At 47.8% G+C, this 18,267-nt stretch overlaps 1 protein-coding gene across 4 annotated transcripts in view; it reads right to left on the bottom strand.

The window, feature by feature from the left end:
• Window positions 1-18,267, bottom strand: part of DVL1 (dishevelled segment polarity protein 1) — a 172,879-nt gene that overhangs the window by 69,713 nt on the left and 84,899 nt on the right. For all 4 annotated transcript variants that reach the window (XM_034753310.1, XM_034753311.1, XM_034753307.1 and 1 more), the window contains exon 3: window positions 2,769-2,890. In XM_034753310.1, the coding sequence (XP_034609201.1) occupies window positions 2,769-2,890 (122 nt within the window). The remainder of the gene's footprint in view (window positions 1-2,768; window positions 2,891-18,267) is intronic.

Genomic DNA, 18,267 nt, shown 5'->3' with positions numbered 1-18,267 from the left:
CGAAAGGGGAATCCCAGGCCAGCAGGCGGAGTGCAAGTGCAGAGATCTGTCAATGATAGGCTGTGACAGAACTGAACCGCAAACCTCTCAGACTTCAGGGGAAGAACTCGGCTTTTAAAACAACTTGTCTACCAACTTCAAGCCGACCCACCATGTTGCTTCCCAGGACCCTCTGCTCAGCAGCTGGCCAACGTTCCTGCATTCTCCTGGTCTGCGGAGGCCAACCCCAGCCAAGGCCAGCACTCCCGGCAGCAGGAGCAAGCGTACCCAATGAGGGGCCACACACTTGGCAGTTCCCCCTCTCCTCACACACTCCCATGGCCGCCCACCCCACCATATCCTCATTAGGCCATTGCTCCACTGGGCCAAAAAAGCCAAGCACTTGCATTTCTTCTCCATCCCCGATTTCTCCACGCTGCTGATTGTTCAGACAGCTGGCTAAACGCCTCCGTGTGCAGCGACAGCAAGTGTTGTCTAGTAGTCAGAACACAAGCCTGGGAGCCAGGACCTCCCGGCTCCTCTGCCTGACTCACCGGGTGAGACCTTGGGCAAGCCACGTCACCTCGTTGTGTCTCAGTTTGTCCAGCTGTGAAATGGGGATATCGGCCACGACCTCCCAGGGGCGCTGGGAAGCATGATGCCCCGTTGACAAAGTTCTGGGCGTTTGACAGATGGCAGCAGGTGCAATAGAAGAGCACAGCTGAATAAAAGGGCATCTTTAAAGCACAGGGGGTTAAAACAGAGAGTGCTGCACCCGTGACCCTGTGCCTCGAGTTTGAGGGGGGTGTTTTTAAAGGTCCAGTTAAAGTGTTCTAAAACCATCACCTATTTCTATATATCGGTCAGGAAGAAAGAACTAGTTCCGCTCGCAGGTCATGTGACTGCAATTGTACAGGCTACTCGCCTGCAAGGAAAGCAAAGCTTGGTCACAAGAGGGCAGCATAACCCTTGCAAGAAATGCAGGCAAGGTGAGTATTCCCTGGGATGTCTTGTCCCCTCCAGAATACAGCTGGGTGCTAAGCCCCTCCACCCAGATAACGGGCTCTCCCAGGCAACAGACAACCCAGAAAGCAGGGGTGGGGGAAGGAGGAGGGAACATGAGAACAGCAGGAAAGGACAGTGGGTTTGCCTCTTTGAATATTGAGTCACTAGCTCACCGGCATTGGGGTTCGGCTCCCGCCCCATCCTTACTGGGGACCTGTTAACGTCACCAATGCAGAGCCAAATGCCAAGGGCAGGGTCAGCAGCGGAACAAATGGAACAGCTGTTAACCCCTCTGTGCCAGGGGCTGCCTGCCGTTCGGGCCTTGCAGCACAAAGCCTGTCAAAGAAGCAAAGTGGAGAGATGTCCTGGCATCAGCACGGGGCATCTGGGTTGCCAGGCAAAAGGAGAGGCCAGAGGCACTGAGAGCTCATTTGGCTTCCGAGAGAATAAAATGGGCAAACACAAGGGTTTCTCGCAGCGGGTTGCTCACTTGATCAGGCCAGATTGGTCAATATAGCAAGAGAAACAGCGCTGAATTTTGAGCTAGATAAGCCTGGGGCTGACAGTCCTAGAGACTGATGGCTTCTGTTTTTCTGAAGGGAGGCACAGTGGTCTGGAGGTCAGAGCAAGGGGGGAGAGGGGCCAGAATTCCTGGGTTCTATACGCACTATGGTTAGAGCATGGGTCTGGGCGTCTGGCACTTTGCTTTCTAGTTCTGATGCTGATACTAACTTGACCTTGGGGAAAATGCCACTTAACTTCTCTGTGCGTCGGATTTCCCAGCGGTTTAACTCACATCAGAAGTGAGAATAATTCACTCTGTTGACAAATGGTCAGGGGCTTGAGAGACAAGATTCGGATCCAGATTCCAACCACCCCAAAGGACTGGTGCACAGGGCGGCAGTTTTGAATCTGGGTTTGGGAGTTGGATTCGCTGGGTTACAGGGAAAGGAACCAACAGCAAAATTCAGGACTGCACTGATCTGGGGTTTCAGTTCAGGCCCAAATCTAAAACTACAGGGCGGAATCTCAGCTCTCAAGCACAGCTAGCCTTTGGGGGAAAATACTTGCTGTTCCCTGGAACAGATCAGAAGGATCACTGGATACTTTAAGAATCAGAGGGGTAGCCGTGTTAGTCTAGATCTGCAAAAAGCGACAAAGTCCATCTGACAAAGTGAGTCTTCACCCACGAAAGCTTATGCTCCAATACATCTGTTAGTCTATAAGGTGCCACAAGATACTTTAAAACAGCATACAAAAGACTATGGTCCGGATCTTGCTCTCAGTCCCCACTCAAGTCAATGGAGTCATTCTAGATTTCCACTGGCAGGATCTGGCCCTGTACGTATTCCTGCAGGTAACGAGGCTGCTATTCCACCAACGTACGTTGCATTACATACAGTCGGGATGATAGCACGGGGGCAGGGAGCATTATTTCTTATGCAAACTGCTGCTTATTATAATAACGTTCTGCTGCCCGTGTGTGCTACATAATTATATGGCACGCGGTAATAAAAGGTTGTCATCCACATGCCACACAAAGCATTTACATTCCTCCCCTTCTCTCCCCCACGGTGGGTTTCAAAATGATGAGCAACACGGTAACTTCATTTCAACGATCACATTTTTCCTCCCATCCCCCCTTTTATTCCCCAATGAGCACAGCATTATCAAAACAAAACAGGGGGGAAGCACCTAACCCCGGGTACTGAGAGCAGAGAGGTGGGGGAAGAGCCAGGCAAGTATTTTGCATCCCTTGATTAGAAAGCATAGCTTGGCCTTACTGAAATGAGGGAGGCCGTGAGTCTCCGATGCCACCTGTTCTCTCGATGGGAGGAGGGAGGTCCGTGTGACTTTCAGTGCACTGGGAGCCCGTGTCGGAGTGGGAGCTTTCAGCCAGGACCAGCTGCAATAGAAAAAAAAAAAAAAAATAAGGGAGAATTAGATACACTCATACAGGTTTCCATGCCCTGACGTAAGGCGCTCAACTGCCCTCGATAGGTTCCCTATGAATGTCTAAATAGATTAGAGGAGTGTTTCCCAAACGGGGGTTCACGAAATGTTAAAGGGGGTTCTCGGGGGAAAATTCCCTAATGGCGGACAGAGCTGTCCCTAGGGACCCCAGGCAGCATGGGACACTGAGGAGACTTAACCTTCAAGACTCCTTATAAGAAATGGAAAGGAAGGTGGATATTTTTTGCTGTTTTTAAAATTAAATAGGCAGCTAGTATTATTTTTAAAATTATTATGAAGAACAAATTTAAGCTTTGTTGTAATCTGGGTTGTTTGCCTGGACTGCTCAAGACCTGAATGCTTGTGTAGGAGGAACTCTTTGAGTTGGCTTCTTAAATACCTTCATGCTGTTTCACATCTGATACTCCTTGATGAAACATAGGAGCCTTGTCTTATAACAGGCTTATTCCAAGTGATACAAGCTACAAAAGTGAGATCTTGGAAGAGTGTTGCTATTTTCATAATGCAATAAAAATGCTGTAATGATCAATAATAATTAATAATACATAGTGTGTAATAAACATGTCACAAAAACAAATTTTATATTTCCAAGATCACGGCTTTTATAATTTATACTCCGGTAAAGGAGAAAATCCCTGGAAATGTTCATTTTTCAGAGGGGGTTCACGAGACTTGACATTTTAGTGAAAGGGGTTCTCAGGTTGTTAAAGTTTGGGAACCGCTGGATTAGAGGGAGAGAGAGAACTGCTCGGCGTCGGATTTTGATGGCTCTTTGACAATCTTTCACAAAAGCCAGATCACTTTGGGTCCGAACATGAAATTGAAACTGACTCAAAGCAAGACTGACGTTGCTGGGCGGGGAATGCATTTTGAGACACTTCTGCAGCGTCCTTTGAGTTTCCTAAGGAAACTGGTGACCCTTAGCAGGTCACAGGGACTGAACAAAACCCCTGGAATCCTCACAGGCCTTCAGGAACCCTTAGGAAACGCACTGGGGGACTTTGCAGAACGCCCTGCCTTCAGTGACTGCTTTACCACCACGGGTTCCATCAACCCCCCGTGCTCACAAGGAAAATCAAAGGCTGCAAAATCACATGGCCCAAACACAAGGAATTTCTCTGTCAGTGTCCGTGGCAAGCGCTTGTGTGCGAGGTGCTGAAGACTGCGGATTGGATCCCGGCTGCATGCACACAGCCATGGTTTGTTACACAGACACCCCCAAACACTGGGGGGAAAATTCAGAATCTGGGTCCAGATCCAATTCCATGGCTAGCCGTTATTTTTATACAAAAATCCCAGCCTGACCACCTGGGAACTTCAGGAGGTAGACCTGAAATCCCAAGCTGGGTCTGAGTTTTGTGATTTAGGCCCATTTCCATTATAAAAGTGTCAAGGTCATTCCTCAACAATGCCATAAAATCCTCATACAGGCAGAAACAAATTGCAGCCAGTTTAAAAATCCAGAGGATCCCTAAAGATTCGGGGCTTTTTTTTTTTTTTTTTTTTTGCTTCGCAGGCTGTGTGCTCTCAATAGTCCGTAATGGCCTGAAACCTTCTGTAAAACAACGTTGCTATAAACGACTACGTACAAAACCCCTTTAATACCGACATCTGCATTCATGGGAGCTACAGGCTGCTGGCAGGCAGCCAGTCAGGGGAGCGGGGAAGTATGCAAAGGACTCCACGTAGAACACTCATGTGAAAATGGGTAATTGAAGAAAAGCTACGGCAATCAATCTTCTCACCACAAATAACAGGCAGCTAGACACAGCCCGGTGTGTCTAAGGCTTATTATACATTCCATTCTCATTACGGGGGTGTATAAATTCTGCAGATAACCACCATGCTGCCGCTTCTCATTTTCAACTTCCTATCGACGGGAGGAAGCCTTGTGTATATGGATAACAGGGATGTTAGGGTTACATGAAAGACGCATTGGGTCCAGTCCTGTTCCACCAAACTCAGCAGATGAAACTCCCATGGGCTTTTGAACCTGCAGAATCAGGCCCTTTGAGAGTGAGCCAATCAAGTAATGGATATACTAGATCTAAACAAATGGGTTCCCCTATATTTCCTTGTTTCTAACTCAGAACCTTATATTGACGGACACTGGAGGACGTTTGAAGTTGGTTGGAGACTTATACTAACCAAATCTGATTTATCCAGCTGCCTCGTATCTACGTTTCCATAGTCTCCAAGGTTTTGGAGGCCAATGTCTTTCAGTCTATTCCCCATCACCACCACCCTTTTTTTGGTAGAGCCAGGTGAAGCAAGGGCTACTTCCGTCTTTATAAAACCTTACTAGCATTAGAGAAAGCCACGGTTAAAGCACACGACTGGGAATCAGATAATCCGGGTTCAATTCCTGGCTCTGACGGGGATTCTGTGCAGCCTTAAATGGGTCACTTCATTTCTCCATGCTTCAGGTTTTCCCCTCAGGCTGGTGCGAGCTTAAATTCATACATTAATGTTTGTAAATTGATTTGCAGCCCTTGGGTGGAAGGGGCCAGAGCTGGATAAAGGACACTTACTATCAAACCAGAAGCGGTTTGGACCCAGCTTCCATTCCAAATTAACTCCTGATGTTTGGGGATTTCAGATTAACGGGTCCAGTTTTGCTCCAACTTTATTTCCAACAGAAAGGGGCAAAAATAGGAGCAATATTTTTGTTTTAAAATATAGATTAGATTGATTATTAGATTATTAGATTGATTATTATTACTGTAAGGAAACAGCCCCTCGTCCCACGCTATCCAGACCTCCACACATAAATTGGAGAACGCAGAAGGCAAAAAGGCTTGAAAACTTGTTCCATTTTTTGTTCACAATGGAACTTGTGCAAACTCCTCCCATTGCAGGATTTTATTTATAGTGTGGTCATGCCTCGAGGCCCAAAAGGAGGAGAACAGAGTCCTGTTATGCTCAGCCCCTGTACGCACACAGCAAAAGCTTACAGACCAAACAGACAATACCCAGGGTGGGAGAAAGGCAGTAAAATGGGAAACTGAGGCACAGAGCAACGAGGTGACTTGTCTAAGGGTCACACACGGCGTGCATGGCAGAAACAGGAATTAATCTGGGATCTTCCGAGTCCCACCCAGTGCCTTGACTGTGAGAGAGCATCCTTCAGCTTCATTTCATCAGGACCATTTTGTCCAGCGACAGGGAATTCGGATTAACCAGAAATGGCACTGAGGACATTTCTGTCACATGGGCCACTGATCAGACGAGATGCCGACCATGAGCTCCACTTGAACTAGTCACCTAGAGGCGAAGGGGTCCATATCCTATTACCAATCCCCTAAACCATCTAAATCCCCTTGCCCAGCCCCTTCACACAACACGATTAAGAAGCCTTTTAATTAAATAGATGCGCTAATACCAACTCAGATTATCACCTCTGACTGAGAGGCCAAAGGTCTCCGTCTCTCTCCATTTGTAACAGGGCATAAAAGCTAAACACAGCATAAACAAGCTTGACCGTAATTGGTTAATTTATCAAAGGCTAATCCTAATATAATTCTTGGGTAAATACTAGCCATCGGTGCAAATGGTGGGGGGGAGGAGGGAGGAAAACCGGTGGTCCTGGCAGGCAGCACACAGTCCCGAAGGGGAATAGATCATAGTAACAAGCAGGCAAGAGACAGATGGACACAAAAAGGAGCAGTTTGAATACAAAACGGTTCTTCGGAGCCAGCTATATTACTCATCAGACTCGTACATCACCCAAAGCGAGAGCGACGGGGGAAAATATGGAAGCGACACATCGCACGAATGCTCCAAATAACATGCCGACAGGAATCTGTTTAGCGCTAGAAGGCATGGCAGTATTATGGAGACGGGGGTGCATCTCTGAGCAAGGCCTGTCTCTCGAGGAATCCCTCCGCAGGTGAGAATGTTTGCACGAATCAAACCAAGGGACACAAAAGAAGAAAAGAAATTGGGCGTAGACATGAGAGCCGAACACTCCTCATGCTTGTCCCACGCCCAGATCAGACTGAGCTACCCAGAGAAGCCTAGTGCCATTTGCTTTGAAGCGGGAAGATGTAAAACTTTCTCCAGCCTTTCTCCAGACAGGAACACCTGTCCTAATTACGTGCAGCCAAAAACAAAGAGGCTGAGATGAGCTGACACCGAGACAAATCGCTTCCCAGGAAAAACGGAAGTGACACATTTCATCCGGGACTGTCCGTTACCCAGCAGCGCACTGAAGGCCGCTGTCAGCTGTGCCTGATGTTAGCCACGGGCTCTACTTTAGGCACAGTGCACCTGGGCTGGCATGTTCAAAGGGACACACCCATTTCCTATTGGCGTTCGATAGGATCTGAGTTCCCAGCTCCCATAGGCTGCTTTGATTGGCCCAGGCTCAGCGGACAGTTATCGCTCTGCCCCTATAGGAGGTGCAGAAACAAGTACATACAGTGCTTTTCTTAGCTAACTTAGCCTCAGCAGCTAAGGCGGTAGGATAAATATCAGTAGCCTCATTTTATAGGTGGGGAAACTGAGGCACAGTGCCTAAGTGATTTGCCAGAGGTCAAAGAGGTAGTCAGTGGCAAGGTGGGATGGAACTCCGGAGATCCTGATTCCTATATGTAGGCCATAAGACCTCGCCACCACCCACTAGAGACAGAACAAGTGGCCTGTTCCATCCTTCCACCAATGCAGTGGTTTGATCCAAACCTACCAGAGCCTGCCCAATTTGACTGGAAATTCGGCATGGACAAGCTCACTCTATTGATTTCTGGTACCTCCCGTTGGCCAGCTTGCAAAGCCTGGAAGAAAGTCTTTAGGATGTCAGTTGTCAACTGAAAGTTAATTCCCACAAGAGGATTTAGAAGGGCCAACAGAGGGCAGCCCCTTCATCAGTCAGGAACCTGGGGTTAAGCCTGGGTCTCTTCAGAAATGAAACAGCTGCTCTCCAGGCAGGGGGAGACAGGATTATGGGAGCTGATCAAAAATTGTTTAACTTTGAATTTGGTAGGGCAAGAAAATGGAGAACTTTTTCTCCGAGCTAGCGCTGGTGAAAAGGCGTATTACCTAATGGAGGCAACATCACCTAGTGGTTAGAGCACAGACCTGAGAGCCAGAACTCCTGGGTTCTAGCCCAAGTTCTGCCCCTGATTTGCTGTGAGACACTCGGACACTCGACAAGTGACCTAATCTGCGTGACTTCTCCATCAGCCAAATGAGGACACCACCACCTCCCAGGGACTTGTGAAACCCAAAGAATCAACATTTTAACGCTTTGAAATCCTTGCAGAAAGCTAAGTGCAAAGCGTTTGCATCTCTAAAGGGAAGGGCTTAGCCCTGCAAAGCGATGAGGCAAAATCCTGTTGAGTTATTAGAGTTTGGATGGCCCAGCCTTGGGGAGAAAAAGGGAGGATGTGAAACTCAAACAGCTTCTTTGAGGATATTGGAAGTGTCAGGAAATCCCTCACGTCTGGCAGCACCTGAAATGAGCTGGGAGTGAGACAGTTTAAAAGGGCTTCAGAAAGCGTTCTTGCAGCTCTGCAGATCTGGGGCCTGGAGGGTCCTGCAGGACTTTAGCAAAAGGCCTTGGAACAATATTAAAACAAAATCATTTGCTGTCCAGGTCCACGCCAGCTGACAGCGGGCAGGGCACGCTCTGCTGTTCACCGAATCGTTCATCCTTCACTCCTAGACAGCCACATTTGTGAGCATGGGAAATAAAGTGTCATTCGATATTCTGACGGCTGTAAACCAAATTAATGGGAATACGACGAAGGAGCTTTGGGAAAATACCCGCTGTACGACTGCAGGAAAGGAACCCCGCCCCAGACGACAAAGGTGCAGTTGGATTAAGGCAATGGCTCAGGCTAGCTGGCTTTCCGCAGTGGTTGAATGGAGTGGAATCGGAAAAGTTACACACGTGTACATCACCTAGCACAACGGGGTCCTGAATGTGGTTGGGGCCTTCCAATGCTACCGTAGTACATGCGGTAATAAAATAGCTGTTCCACTCCATCTGGAAAGCTTTGTTGTGACAGCACAAGGAAGAGGAATTCTGGAGGAAAGTGAGGGTGTTGCAGCGTTTGCTGCATCTGCACTCTGGGATCGAACAAAGGGCTCGTGTCATGCATTGGGGTGCAGGGAAATCTGTTCTGTCTTTTGCAAAGCTCATTAAGGATTCATCATTTCTTCCAGCAACGACTGATGCCAGGCAGAGAGCTAAGTATCTGATCAGCTTCACTTGAAGATAAATCACATCCCTTTCTCTTAGGGAGCTAGAGTGTAGCGCAAGATGCTCCAGTACTAGGTCATTTTGAAAGAAAAAAAAACAAAAACGTGGTATTCTGTTTGGGCATTATAGGCTTCTCAAAGTGTTTCCAGAAGAGCAGGGGTTGTTAACCCCAACGTCCTGGCCAAATGCCAACTCTGATCATTACATTTTGCCCATCAAATTCTCCCTGCAGTTTCAACTGGATACAGCATCCTGCTTCATTTCCTGCCTTATACGGCAAAGCTGTGCTGTGCGTGGTTACACAGCATTCCTGTGCGCTGTGAAACAGCTGCTGTGTTCCACCCCAGAGAGGGCCACATTTCAGCGATGGATGAAGTGGACCCTAAACATCTTTTGCCTATTTCACAGGGGTGAGAATTAATAAATGTGTAACCAATTATAATTGTTGCTTCACTTAATGTTTATTTAACGTAAATCTGTTTCACGAATTAACACAGTGAGTGAGATCCTCGTATTGCTAAGATCTCACCACAGTAGCTGCTATTAAATCTTTGCTGAGAGAGGAGGAGAGCTTACCCATTCTGTGTGAGCTACAGAAAGGGCCTGATTCTCCTCTCCCGTTGCTAACGCTGCAGTATCTCCGCTGACTTTAAGAGAGTCGCTTCTGATTTACAGCAGCACAAGTGATACCCAGTGACAGGCTCAGAGGGCGCAGGTTAATACTGTGCAGTTTAGCCAGAGTCTATGGTAATAATATCCCCTGTGATCTTTTAACACTGACGGAAGACTCACCTTTCTTTCTGCACGCTAGGCATGTGTAACGGACCTCCTGAAGGGTGGACTTGCACCTCGCACAGCTGACTGATCCTTGGTGTATTTCTAATCAAGTCACTGGAGCTACTCCATTACGCCAGGGTGAATTTGGCCCATCATGCAATATTCGAGCCATGATCTAGTCTTTCACTCCTCAGCACTTCTCTACACTAGTGGGGTTAATCAGTTCAAATGTCCTTTAACCAATTAAAATGCACCCGGCAACCAGAGGCAAAAGCAATTTAATTGAGTGGCTGGGAGGCAGTGATCAAAGATCGGGGGGGAGGGATAGCTCAGTGGTTTGAGCATTGGTCTGCTAAACCCAGGGTTGTGAGTTCAATCCTTGAGGGGGCCACTTGGGGATCTGGGGCAAAATCAGTACTTGGTCCTGCTAGTGAAGGCAGGGGGCTGGACTCGATGACCTTTCAAGGTCCCTTCCAGTTCTAGGAGATGGGATATCTCCATTAATTATTATTTATCCCGATAATTTGCAGGGGTTAAAACTCAATCCAATCAAATGCCCATACAGATGCACCCCACTGCCCCAGTCAGCCATCCCACCTGAAAGCTTAACATAGGTACACCATCGACTGATCACGCACGTGCACGTAAGTCCTAAGGTCCCATTTGGAGTCAGAGATGTGAATAGTGCACTGGCTTGGGAGTCAGGACACCTAGGTTCTATTCACAGCTAGGCCACTGACCTTCTGTGTGACCTCAGGCAAATCACTTCACCTCCCGTGCCTCAGTTTCCCACCTCTCCCTGTGTCATATTATTTAGACTATAAGTTCTTCAGCGCAGGGACGGTCTCTTGATATGTGTCTGTACTGGGCCTAGCACCACGTTGGCTACTGTAACACAAAGAATGCCTGCCTCCCAACAGAACCTCTCAACTAGTCCAGGCCTTGAAACGGAGGACGAGATTTGTTAAGTTGACCCACAATTGAGGCCACGGTGCAACGATGGCTGGGTTGGTGGGGGTGTTCCGCAGTGCACTTTACTCTGCATCAATAGTTACTGAGCTTGTCGGGCTGAGAACCTAAACACGCAGCTTCATTAGAAGTCTTATTTAAATCTCTCAGCTCTGCTGTGTGTAATGTTGGAGCGCTTGGCATCTCTGCCCCCTTAAGGACAAGGAGGGAGGGTGATAATAGCGGATGCATAAATACCTAATTAAGAAGAGCCGTTTGACTGCAGAAATCCAGACTATGCTGTAACTACCACCTCTTGTTAGGGGCAGAGAGTCATTATTTCATACGAAGGCATAGCTCTATTGGCTGTCAAAGGCAAAGCCCCAGAGACATGGTGCATTGTCCCCAGGAGCAGTGGTTCTCAACCAGGGGTACATGTACCCCTGGGGGTACGCAGAGGTCTTCCAAGGGATACGTCAACTCAACTAGATTCTTGCCTAGTTTTACAACAGGCTACATAAAAAGCACTAGCGAAGTCAGTACAAACTACAATTTCATACAGTGACTTGTTTATACTGCTCCGTATACTATACACTGAAATGTAAGTACAATATTTATATTCCAATGGATTTATTTTATAATTACATGAGAAAATGAGCAATTTTTCAGTACTAGTGTGGCTGTGACACCTTTTTGTTTTTAGGTCTGATTTTGTAAGCAAGTCGTTTTTAAGTGAGGTGAAGCTTGGGGGTACACCAGACAAATCAGACTCCTGAAAGGGGTACAATAGTCTGGAAAGGTTGAGAACCAGTGCCCAAGAGCATTGCCTGTGTGGGCACCGATCCCACAAAGGGATCCAACCATCCGCCTGGATGGAGTCCCATCAAAGGCAACAGGACTCCACAGAGACATGTGGGTCTGTACAGGCAGATCAGGGACATGGGATTTACTTTAGTGCCTGGGACAGGAGACTGCCCCAAGGACAACCCAAGCTACTCAGCAAACTGTGCCAATGATTCGCTAGGCAGTATGCTGCCCTCCAGCCCTGCAAACACCTATTACTGGAGGTTAGCGCTTACGGCTGTCACCAGTCCCTCACTGGGCTCCGGGTCGGGCTCCTAGGAACTAGAGAACAAATGCCAAGCGCGTGCTGCTGCTATCAGAGGAGCTGTGCACCTGGAGGGGTCTTTCAGATGATGTGAAACAGAGGCCTGACCACTTGTGGCTAGTTAAGATCCTGTGTCATTTTCATAAGAATAGGACAATTTACCCAGGTATCCTGACCAAATTACAGTTGGAGTAACAACTTCCTTCCTCTTTATATTTCCCCTTCGGTTTCAATAGGAGACGATACATTGGGTAGGCTCAAAATCCACAGGGAAGTGTTTCAGCAGGCCCATCTGTATTCAAGGCAGAGGTCTCTCCCACTATGGCATTGAGGGGCAGATGAAAAAACACATGTCCATACGTTCTAGTCTATCTTGATGACCGTCACTGCTGTCATATCCAACCCCCAGTGACTTCAGTGGGGTTTGGGTGAGGCCCCAGCTCTACTACTTGGTCTGTTCAAGAGATCTTTGGTGAAAAGACCATGTCGTCCTCATGCTACTCGGTGCCAAGAGCACTAACAATCATCCCATTTCCTATCAAGAAGTCCCCCGCCAACTTCAGCTCTTTCTCCAGATGTTTTGCAAAATATCTGGCCTCACTTCAAACTATTCTACTTCAAGAACACACTCTTCTCTCCACTCCCTAGCACAAGTCCGGGAAAGCTCTAAAACGTCCTCAGTTGCAAAGCTTGGAGGAGCTCAAGCTAGCATGCCGCTGACTGTGTCTAATAAAACAGAATATCAGCCCGTGATTCCTCAGCCCTGCATCTCCTCTGACATATGGCAGAGGGAAACGGACTATAACAAGGGTCTCTAAAGTGACTGGAGACAGCTGGGCTTCAGCGTTCACAGCCTTAGGGGTCTCATCACCCCTTGTGCAAGCCATGCAAGTGTAGGCAGGGCCATCTGCTTTCATCAGTGTGAGAACAGCTCCCATCTCCTCCCCACCCCTCCCCAGTGTCTGTTTCACTTCTGTGGCTTGATATCTAGAAGAAAAGAGTCAAAACTAAGCTTTGATCTTTCCACCTAACCCCCATTCTGTGTCCCCAATGACAGTACTGTTAGCATCTGCCTGAGTGCCTGGAAGGCCCAAGGAGCCACCTTCAACTCCTCTTTGGTCCTTGATTTTAACATCCCGGCTGGGTCCAAGCCCCATCCCTTCTCCCTCCCAATTCTAAACTGAAGGCAGGACACAAGAGAGGAGGGTCCGAGAGCACAAGGGACAGGACAGCTAGGATAGGATCATGCGGTTACTTGGAAAGGCACGTGTACAACTGAAATCACAAATTTCTGTAACTCGCTCCTCAGAGGCGAAACGACAGCCAGGAGATTTGAACGAGAAGTGGGGGTTTGGCAAACAGGCTCAGAGAGGGCCTGCCAAGCACATGGAGAGGACAAAAGTAGGTACTGGGGCCGGCTGGAGTATGAACAGAAACAAGGCCACAGACATATCGAAGGTTGAGTCCAAGTGATGCAGGATCTTGCAATTGCCAACAAACAGTGGACTCACACAAGGGCCAATTTTCAAGGGCTCCGCACCCACAGCCAGGGAAAGTTCTCAGCAGCTCCCACTCGGGCACGAACGGCCAGATTTCCAAGATGTTCCTGTACCCAACATGCACCCCAACCGCCGAGCTCTTTGGAAAATGCAGGCTGTGCTGGGGAAGATCAATGCACCGTAGAGCAGAATCTCCTCCTCCTGCTCAGGCTTCACGCATCCAGACCCAGAATATTTCTCCCAGCAAAACGGGCAGGACGTTCAGCCCCCACTGCCAACAGCAGAGGTGCGCGTGAGCTTGTATTCTGACAGGGGACGAGAAAGGTCCTGCTGTCATTGCTTTTGACAAATTAGAATCAGCTGGAAGCTGCTTGTTTGGATTATTTAGATTCTGCATCCGCTGCCTCAATTATGCACTAAGAGACACTGGCTCTTAGCGACAGATTGTTGAACAATCCCAGGTCTCCTATGCAACCCTGAACGGCACAAGGCTGCGTGACTACCTGACAAGTGGAACAGTAATTGCCCTGAAATGCAGCATCTGGAAGCGTACATACAAGCGGACAAGCAGTTAGGTCCATGGACAAAGCATTATCTCTTGGCACCTAGATGCTACAGGCGGAGAGAGACCTGGGTATGACATCATTAAGAGCCAATCAGAAATTGGATCCGTCACAAACCAGTCACTCAGCCAATTGTTCTCAGATGTCACAAAGCTTTCCGAAAAGCCACGGATAACGGCCAACCCACTGTGTGCGAACTGCTGGCAGAGGCCTTTCGGCTGGTTGTGAATCGGCAGCTACCCGCGGGCTAGTTCTTTTCAAATTCCCCAACATCAATGCGAAAGCGCTGCAGGAGCAGCTGCAGCAACGCCTGAAGGGGGTGGGTGGGTCTGTCTGCCTCCCCCTCCCACAGCTGCCACTGGCTTTTCCACAGAAAAATCCCCAGCAAGGCCCCAATCCTGCAAACCCCGGAGCACATGGATAACTTTGCCTGTGTAAGCAGTCCCATTGGCATCAAGGGGAAGTACCCACGACTCGTGTTGAAGGGTTTCCGGGGACTAGGGATCAAGGGAGCCATTTCTTGCAACAGAGCAGCTCAGGGGAATTGGGGTTGGTTGGTTGGTTTACATTCAGTTAAAACTCAGGCCTTGTCTAGAGGACCAGTCAGTGCCTGGCAACCTGGGATGTAAATCTACAGTGCCCTAGCAAACCAACTAGCTCTCAGGATCCTGCTAACGTGCATTACGAGTCCCTAGCTCACTTGGAGTCGCTCTGTTTTGAAATGGGACTAGAGCAATGCACAGCAGGGAACTGCTAACGCATGGTAGCAGGGACCACACGCCACTTTGTGCGCAGCATGCCGGTACACCGTAGCTTGACACCCCAGCTTGCTGTACACTCAGACTACGTCTACATTTGAGGTGGGATTCCCAGCTCACTTAGATGCATCCAGGCTAGCGCTGCTTGAGCAAGCATGCTAAAAATATTAGCATAGCCACGCAGCAACTAGGGCTAGCCCCCAGAGAATGTACCAAGGGGGTCGGAGTGGGCACATACTCAGGTAGCTAGCTCAAACCACTCCCGGAGCTGCCCCAGCGACACTGCTCTTTTTAGCATACTGGCTCGAGTGGAACTAGTACATCTACGTGAGCTGGGAATCACAAGTCCCAGCTCAAATGTGGACACAGTCTAACTGTTCATATAGATAAGTCCTAGAACATATGGGTCAAGAATTTCAGTAATGCCTAGTGATTTGGTGCACCCTACAGTGATTTTCAGAGGGCAGGTGCTAAGATTTTCTGAAAATGAGGATCCCTTTAAAGTGTCAAGTTGGGCACCCAAAAATCACCGGCCACTTTGGAAAATCTTGGCCACGAGTCACACAAATCCCTGGTAGAATACTGCAAGATCTGGAGGACTAGAGGGGTGTGGGGAGTCTAGAAACAGACAGAAGAGTATTTGAATAATTGTATTTCATAGCACCCTGGGATATATATATTAAAAAGCATCACATCTTCTTCTCAATGTAACTTCCATGCTTCAAAATGTCTTTATAACCTCTTTCAAACATCTGATCAGATACACCAAGTGAGAAACAAGTTGTTTGCAAACCATGGGAGGTTAGGAATGGAGGTTTGGGAGTTTGCCTGTGTCTATTTTAATTTTCAAAGGGTGTACCATGCATGTTAACCTGATTAAGAAGCAGCCTCACCAAAGCGAGAGCCAGACGTAATTTAAAGTCATGTTACAAAACAAACAAAGTTGATTTGTGATGTAGCTCACCAAAGGAGGTGGTCACACTTTACCCTCAAATACAGCTGACCAGTCGCATCATGGCGCTGATTAGAATGCCAAATGCAAAATACACCGACACATGCTCCTCACCAGGGGCTCCCAGAGAGTCCCAGAGGACAGATTCACGTGAGTGGCATATACATCAGAGGATCCATTTTCTAATTCCTTCCTATAAGTCCAGTAGATAAACACACCCACAAGGGTCCTGTTCCAAAGCCAAGTCAGCAGCAAGACTCCCATTGATTTCAATGGGCTTTCTATCAGGCCCCAATCCATCTTTCATGCAACTGTCATTGCCCTATGAGCCGCTAACGTATTCATGACAGATGAACGGCTACACCCGTCCGCGCCTGCTGCCTCCCGTGAGACTGGGGCTTGCCGTAGCCTAAGCGCCACAGACCGGATAAAGCACCAGTTATGAAAGCCTGAAATACCCGTAGCTTGGCCTCCTGGGTTCTAGCCAGGATAGAATCACTGCTAGGACAGGAATCCGTTCTTTGGTGGTGGGGGCTTGAACTGTTTGGCAGGTTGTCCCTGAACTTGTGCTGCTACGGATATAGAGATCACGTTCCCCCCCGGAGTCGCTCCCAGTCCTGCAAATGGGCTGCAGTGAAATACATTTTTGTAACAATAAATATACAGGTATTTCACCCAACAGCTCCAGATGGCGGGGATTGGCAGAGGGGCAGAGTACCCAGATTATACTCACCTGCTCATCAGCCCCCACCCTCCCCCATCAACAGCTCAGCTCCTGTCACTGCCCCACGTCCATTCCCGACCTCTGGGGAATGGAATCTTCTGACCCCTCCGAAATGCCCAATTCTCTTCTCATGTCCATGCAGGACAGGAGGAGCGACTAGCATCAATGCAAAACTGGTGAGAGCAGAATCTAGCCTTACAATTTTGCCTACACCTGCAGTTTTTCTCATGCCGCTCTACCAATTCAGTTCAGCCCTGCTCTGCAGAGAAATCTATTCCCCCACCCACCTGGTACCTTGTGGTTCTTGCCGGGGGAGGGGGAAATCTTTCTACTCAGAGTTTGCTTGTTGGCTCTAGATTGAGACCTGTAGCAGAATGGTCTCTTGTGATAAAATCCAGCCGGACTCCTGGCCTCTGCTCTTCATCTGTCACTTCGTTCAGTGGCCATGCATTTGGTCAGAAAGATGGGCTTACACTTAAGGCACTAGCCTGGGACTCAGGAGATCAGAGATCGACTCCCACCCCTGCCACGGACTGTCAGTGACTCTGGGCAAATCACTCCACCCCTCCACCCCTGTGCCCCAATTATAAAATGGAGATAATGGTCCCATTGTCAGCTGTGCTCATTTGAGCTGGAAGCTCTTCAGGGCAGGGCCTGTCTCTTGCTGTGCATTCGTGCAGATGAAAGACTGGCATGCAATTTAATATCATTAGCATTTATACTGTGCTAGTGCCTAAAGGCCAACCAGGCTGGGCCCCACTGAGTAGGTGCGTTAGAAATCTAGAATGACAGGCCCAAATCACTTACAGTCTAAAAAAAAACAAAACAAAACAAAAAAAACCCATAAGATGCAACAAGTGGATGAGACAAACAAGCAGGCCAAGGCAGGGATGGAGGAGGTGGGACGACAAACATAATAAGAGGCCACACAATTGTTAGCCAATCAGAAGCGGCGATTGTGACTCGCCACTCGCGGGTATAAATGAAGGAGGTTCCAAAGTGAGGGGAAACAAGCAACAGCTGAAGGGTTGCAAAGCCTCTTTTTAAAGTTATCGCCTATGGAAACCAGTCCAGCATGTGACGCCAAGATCAAAGCTCCTGCCGATGACAAATATAATGATTCAGATGTTATTAAAAAAAGACGAAACTCAGAACTTTCTAAATGTCACTCGTCTTTTAAACTTCAAAGCGTCGGTAATTGCTGCACCAGCCTCTGGTGTAAAGATAGGAGGGGACTACTAAGCCACATCACGTATGCCGAATGCTCCAGTTTTTAAACATTCTGCCAGGATGTGGAATGTCTATACACACACACACACACAAAAGAATTACAGTGGAAGAGCCCAGTTATCACAACTGACTCAGTGAGACATTCAAGGCGTTTGCTGTAGGTAGGCTTGGTAGAGTACCTTTTTTTTTTTAAATAATTTTTTTAATAATTTCAATAGATGTTTATTTTTAAGCATTTTTTTCTATTTTTATTGATTTAAATGTTCACATTTGCACAAAGTGATGGGCTTTAAGCATTTTTTTATTTTTATCAATTTCAATTTTCCGTTGTGAGAAATTGGGGGAGGGGGGGAAATCAGACAGACAATTTAATGACAGCAGACAGATTCAAAAGGGTAAAGCTTTATAACTATTAAAACACAAAATTGTTAGCATCACATGTCAAAATATATAAGCTAAATGTCCTTAAATCAAACGCTAACAAGTTTACGAGCAGTGTTTTTCTTACTTTGCGTGTCTGTAAATTTCGATCATCATGGATGGAAATA

Source organism: Trachemys scripta, chromosome 19 (assembly GCF_013100865.1).
Source record: "Trachemys scripta elegans isolate TJP31775 chromosome 19, CAS_Tse_1.0, whole genome shotgun sequence".
NCBI lineage: Eukaryota > Metazoa > Chordata > Testudines > Emydidae > Trachemys > Trachemys scripta.
This window is presented reverse-complemented; position numbering and strand designations above follow the sequence as displayed.